Raw genomic sequence first — 6,454 nt, 5'->3', positions numbered from 1 at the left:
TACAGGAAGAAAAAGCGGCTGTACTGAACATGTTTTTTTTGGATTTTTTTTTTTTTTTTTTTTTTAGTTTTGCTCTGTTGCCCATGCTGGAGTGCAGTGGCTAGATCTTGGCCCACTGCAACCTCTGCCTCCTGGGTTCAAGAGATTCTCCTGCCTCAGCCTCCAAGTAGTTGAGACTACAGGCATGTGCCAACACACCCTGTTAATTCTTTGTATTTTTAGTAGAGATTGGGTTTCACCGTGTTAGCTAGGATGGACCTCTTGATCCACCCACCTTGGGCTCCCAAAGTGCCAGGATTAGAGGATTGAGCGACTGCGCTCAGCTAAACATGTACATATTTTTTAACAGTCTTCTTGCTGTTTCTGAAGAGTATGGCATTACAGATATTTATACAGCATTTACATTGTATTAGGCATTCAAAGTCATCTAGAGATAAAGTATTCAGGAGGCTAGGTTTAGGTTACATGCAAATCCTACACCATTTTCTAATAAGAGACCTGAACATCTTAGGATTTTGGTACCTCAGGGAGCCCTGAACCCGATCTTTAATGGCTATGGAGGAATAACTTCATAAATCCAGCATGTTTGCATTTACTATGTCTCAGTTTGTGCTGGAGCTATGTTTTTGAATAGATTGGACAGAGCTCAAGTAGACCAAGGAAATTGTCTACTGGCCTTATTTTCCCTATCGTCATGGCAAATACAAATAAGAGAGAAATTCTCAGATTTTTTCTTTTTTTTTGTAATTTTCAGAGACATGGATTCAGCCAGCCGGCAAGCCTTCCAGAATGAGGTCACTTGCACCATTTGCCTGGACTACTTCATAGACCCGGTCACCATTGCCTGTGGGCACAACTTTTGCAGGCCCTGCCTCTTCCTCTGCTGGGAAGAAGGCAAAGCACCAATGCGTTGTCCTGCCTGCAGAGAAATATCAGAGAAGTCCAACTTCAAAACCAACGTGGCCCTCAAGAAGCTGGCGTCTCTTGCCAGACAGACCAGAGCTCAGAGAAACATCGACAGCTCAGACATGATCTGTGTACCACATGAAGAGACCAAGGAGCTCTTTGGTGGGGCTACAAAGAGACCGCTCTGTAGGCCCAGCTCTGAGTCACTGGAGCACCTGGCTCACAGCCACAGCCCAATAGGATGGGATGCGGAAGAATGCAGGGTACGTGACACCTCTAAGGCAGTTTGAAATCTACAGAAACTTAAATCACAAAGATGAGGGCCTATTATATTGATGGTGATGAGAATGCCGATGGTGGAGGTGGTGATTACTGCATGTCAATCATAAGACAGAAATGTGTCCTTTTAATGTTGCTGACTAATTTGACACTCTAATCAAAGCTGTGTTGAGCCTTCACTAAAGCAGATTTCCTTAGAAACATTGTTCAAATGTGTGGAATGGAGTAGGTAGGAGGTGACCAACACCAAAACACTTTTCAAAGTCAGTTGATATAAAAGCCAGTTTCTCCAAAAATTGAGGCTATTATCTGAAGGGTCCCTTACAACTCTCTATTATGTTTCCATCACTTTTCACTTTGAAATCGTTAGAACCAAATTTGTCTAACATGGAACATTCTGACCACTCTACTCTAAAATTTATGATTCTTTCAACTACAGCCTTTCTTTTTTAGGTAAGAAGATGAAATCTACTATACTGTCTTCATTATTTCTAAGCTTCCTGTTTATTTTGCAGGAGAAACTCATAAAGGAAATGGACTATTTATGGAAAATCAATCAAGGAACACAAGACAATCTAAATCAGGAAATTCGCAAAACTCATTCAATAGAGGTAAGAATGAAAATGGTTCCTTTTGTTTTTATGCAAATAAACACAATACTGGCTTATAATTTTTAGCTAAATTCAAATTACCACTTAAAAGATAGTGATTTCATCCCACAAAAATGTGGTGATTTCAACTGATATAATAATAATCACAAACAGAGAAGCCCACACAAGCTAGCCAAATAATTTTAGTATATTGGCTAAATGGTATGTTATGGATCCTAGCTCAAATTTGAAGGTTGGTATCAACCTTTTCAGACACTGGAAAAGAGACAACATTTTACTAAGGTTGAGTGTGAGGAAGAGGAAGGTAATATAATAGTATATAGAAGAAAAATATAGTTAAAAAAATCCATCTGCATAATATAATGTAAGGCTAAAGGCTTTTTTAACATTCAGGCGAATCAAGCTTGGAAAAAACCTAAAAGGCAGACGATTAATCAGGGAAATCACTGACTTGGTAAGAACTGTGAAGAAGCATGACAGGGAGAGAAACTAGGAGTCTTTATGTAGGTTTTGATTTAAACAGGGAGAGAGAATAGGGACACTGGAAAAAAATGGACAGAATAAATAGTAACTACTCAAGACTCTTTGCAAGAGTGAGGCAGAAAACTTATCAAACTGCTTGATTATACCCAGAATATAATTATTTGCCATTTTCTGTGAGAGTGACAACATGTAATCCTTTTAACCAAATGTCTCTGCAGAATTATGTGAATTTAAGGAAGGCAATAATCAAGATTCAATATCTAAAGATGCATCAATTTCTTGAAGAGGAGGAACAACTTCATCTGCAAGCACTGGACAGAGAAGGAAAAGAGCTTTTCCAACAACTGCAAAGCAGTCAAGTGAGAATTGCTGAGCATTTAGGAAGGATGAAAGACAAGTACAGAGAGCTGTGGGAGATGTGCCACATGCCTGACACGGAGCTGCCCCAGGTGAGGGGGGGGGGGCGCATCTTCAGAGACAGGAAGCCTTTGCTGGGCAATGCTGCCAGGACGTGGAAGTGCCACCTGCATATATCACTACTGTTAGCTAAGTGGCACATGCTCTCTGACGCCCATGATTGCATTTGTCCAGTCATTTATTACTGCATACTTTGGTAATCTTTGGGAAGTTCTTGCCGTTGTAGCAGATAACATCTGAAAAACTTCTCTTCAGTAAAATAAGGAGTACTATCCACACAGAGAGGTTATCCAAAGTCAGCAGAACTCTGGGCCATGGGAAGGCTACTAATACTCCATTTATTATTTATTTATTGTATTATTTATCCTCCTCACTCTCTGATGTCCCATACAACAGTGATTTGCTGAAGACATTGAGGCTTTTCCCCTTGCCTAGGCAAGGTTTGTAAAAGCTGCTCATCAATGTCAGTGTACTCTGTTTCTATTATGGTTCTCTGTTTCGTTTTAATAGCTGTTGCATGTGGTCTGACCTTTCCTTGGGAATAAGATTAGAAAATTAATGCCACTGGAAATGCAGATATCCTTGCTTGACTCCACAATCTCTGGCTGAGCTCCTTTCCTCTTAAGGTCCACTGATGAAGCCTTTCATGGCTTAGTTGAGGTTCTATTATTTACGTAGCCTGGAATGATTCCTTAGAGGGGAATAAGAAATATGCATTCTTAAAACACCGAAACAAAAAGAAACGAATATGGGAAAACATGTAGAAGGAATATACTTTCATAATTAACATTATCTTTATTTCTTTGCAGAATATGGGACATGTATTGGCAAGGTGAGTTTGCACTGAAATAATGTTATTTCAAAAAAGGTAATTCTCTTGTTAATGAAGTGTATGTATACATTTTGAGCTACTAACATTATCCTCAGTGGCTATTTTTGATTTTGTTTCAAAATAGGCCCCGAGGTCTTTTCCTCTCTGGCTGGAAAGTTTTCATCTTCAAATTCGTATGAATTCAAATATACTTAAAAACAATTTGTCATCCATCCATCCTGTCCAGCCCCAACCCACAGATCTCTATAAAAAGTTACTCTGAGGAATCATAGCGGTGTCTTCTACTCTAGAGGGCTGGGAGGGAAGAAAGACAGAGGTAGCGGGGAGATTTCCTAAGGATGGGCTGAGGAGCGAGGTTAGTTCCCAAAAGCATCAATGACCGGGACCTGCTCCATCACAATTCATCCAGTTGTAGGAAAGACCTCAGGAAAATGATTGCCTCAGGACTCTCAGCAGCAGGGTTCTCAGGCTGGAATTAGACTCCTTTGTTTTGCACAAAAGATTAAAGTCCTGTGTCTCATGGAACATTCTCTGTTAGATGCAGATTAGCATTAGTGAGGTCCCAAAGGTTTTGGTCTGAGTTTTCTGCTCTCTGAAATATTTCCATGATTTCTGAATATTCTCAGGGGGTCTGATGGACAGAGATACGCAATGACTTTTAATGCCTTTAGTAGTTGTGTACTGTCTGAGAAGAATATGTCTGGAGAAATTGAGTTTTTATGTGAGTGAAATTTAGAAAAAGTAACATCCTTATGGCCCCAAGAGAATGGAATGGAATGTACACCCAGTTAACCAAAACTGGCAGAATTCTGAGGAAACATCTTCTAGGAAAATACGATATCTTTGCACGAATGTGCGATTAGCTCTGGGCTTGAAAGTATATCTGAGGCCATTTTTTTTTTTTTTCAGGACTGATTTGGCACACATGCAAAAGCCCCAGCTGGTGAACCCAGAGCTTACTTCATGGGGCATAACTGGAGTCCTAAACATGCTCAACAACTTCACAGGTAATAGCCCCTGCTTGGCAGTCCAGCCTCATCTTCTTTCCTTATTGTGTCCCTTGGTTGAGGCTTTTCCCTTTTAAGTCTTATGATTTTTGACATGCAGATAATACACAGTTTTCTAAAACATTTGCATCTTCTCTACCTGCATAGTAATATTACAATGATCAAAACTCAATTTCATGACTTAAAGTTTGAAAAAAATGTGAAACAAGATACATATTGTATCTGCAGAATAAGAGGACAAAGAATATTCAGGTCACGTAGTTATGAAGACACTAGCTCTCAGGACATTTTGATCAACAAAGAAAATGACTATAATACCTATAATCAGGACAGTTGCAATGCCATCAGATACATCTCACAACTGAAAAGTGAGGGATCTGTGAACATGGCCTAACTATGTTAGGCCCATTCTAGAGAGCAGGTCTAGGTAGCAGAGGGCAGGAGTGAATCAGGGGCTAAACGGAAAATGTAAAGCCAGAATATTCTTTTCAGAAATTTCTGCTTTACATGTGTTAATTTCTACCAAATATTGGATAATTTACATTCCAATAAATACATCACAACAAAGTGATGTCTACCTATTGATGATCTTAAAGACAAATAATACGAGAAGATTTTTCTGCTAAAGAAAAAAAGAAACATTTTAGATATGTCCTGAAACAAACTATGCAGAGATGTCTAACTATTGAATCATTACTTTACCCAGTGATACCGTCACATTTTTTCTCTGTTATTTAAAGAATAATACATAATTGTATGTGCTGTGGAGTTGTAGTAATATTTCATCTTCATAGATGTATGGGGCTGAATTCTCCTGGCTTCTTTTATTCTGTATTTTCTTGGAAGAAGATCAAATGAAGTGAATAAATGGACCACAGAGCCTCTGCCTCTCATAGCCCTCACTGATACTGTATTTTTTCCTCGGCAGTGCATAATGCTCTGAATAGAGAAATGACACCCTGCTACATGAGCCTTTCTGAGGATGTGAGACAAGTGATATTTGGAGATGACCATCGCAGTGCACCCATGGATCCCCCGGGAGTGGAGAGCTTTGCCATGTGGGGAGCTCAAGCATTCTCCTCCGGCAGGCATTACTGGGAACTGGATGTGACCGGCTCTTCCAACTGGATTCTGGGAGTCTGCAAAGATTCCAGGACAGCAGATACCAGTATCATTATTGATTCTGATGAAATGTTCTTTTTAATTTCCTCAAAGAGTAGCAATCAGTATAGTCTCTCCACTAGCAGTCCACATATAGTTCATTATGTGCAAAGGCCTCAGGGTCGGGTTGGGGTGTTTCTGGATTATGAGAATGGAGCTGTGAGTTTCTTTGATGTTTATCAAGGTTCGCTTATCTATGGTTTTCCTCCTTCCCCTTTTTCTTCCCCTCTGAGGCCTTTCTTTTGCTTAGGTTCCAGATGAAAATTTGGTTTCATGATGATTTATTGTGACCTCCCATAAATGAGGCAAATAGTGTCCTGAAACCTTATGTGAGGAAAGAGGTCTATGTGTGAGAGCCTGTGAGCTCATTGTAACTTCATGGAATGTAATTTATGGTTATAAATGAAATAACCACCATGATTGCATACTTTTGTTAATTGTTATTTTAATAAATTATTGTGTAATGTTTACTAGAACATAAATTATAATCTTTTTTTTGTAACAAGTTTGTTGAGACCCATTCACTTACCATGAAAGTCCTGTTCAAATGTATTTAATTCACAGGTTTTTAGTATATCACACTTTTGAAGCCATCAGAACAATCTGCTGCCTGGGCATTTTTGTCACTTCCAGAAGCATCCCAATACCCATTAACATTTCTTCTCCATTCACCCTCCCCCGTTTCTTCACAACACTTAATCTACGTTTTATTTTGTGCATTCAGGTAAATAAAATCACACCACACGAGGGTCTTTTTT

The 6,454-nt window shown here is 39.3% G+C and overlaps 1 protein-coding gene across 1 annotated transcript; it reads left to right on the top strand.

Annotated features, from left to right (window-relative positions):
* The first annotated feature begins 758 nt into the window (after window positions 1-758).
* On the top strand, window positions 759-5,993 carry LOC108290533 (tripartite motif-containing protein 64-like). The gene is made up of 6 exons (XM_017510384.2): window positions 759-1,169; window positions 1,701-1,796; window positions 2,498-2,728; window positions 3,506-3,528; window positions 4,438-4,535; window positions 5,464-5,993. Exons 1-6 carry the CDS (start codon window positions 759-761, stop codon window positions 5,955-5,957), a joined length of 1,353 nt encoding a protein of 450 aa, XP_017365873.1. The 3' UTR covers window positions 5,958-5,993.
* Window positions 5,994-6,454: the final 461 nt, after the last annotated feature.

Source organism: Cebus imitator, unplaced genomic scaffold (genome assembly GCF_001604975.1).
Source record: "Cebus imitator isolate Cc_AM_T3 unplaced genomic scaffold, Cebus_imitator-1.0 Scaffold438, whole genome shotgun sequence".
In the NCBI taxonomy this organism is placed as follows: domain Eukaryota; kingdom Metazoa; phylum Chordata; class Mammalia; order Primates; family Cebidae; genus Cebus; species Cebus imitator.
Note: the sequence above shows the minus strand (reverse complement) of the source record. Positions and strands in the feature narration are given on the sequence as shown.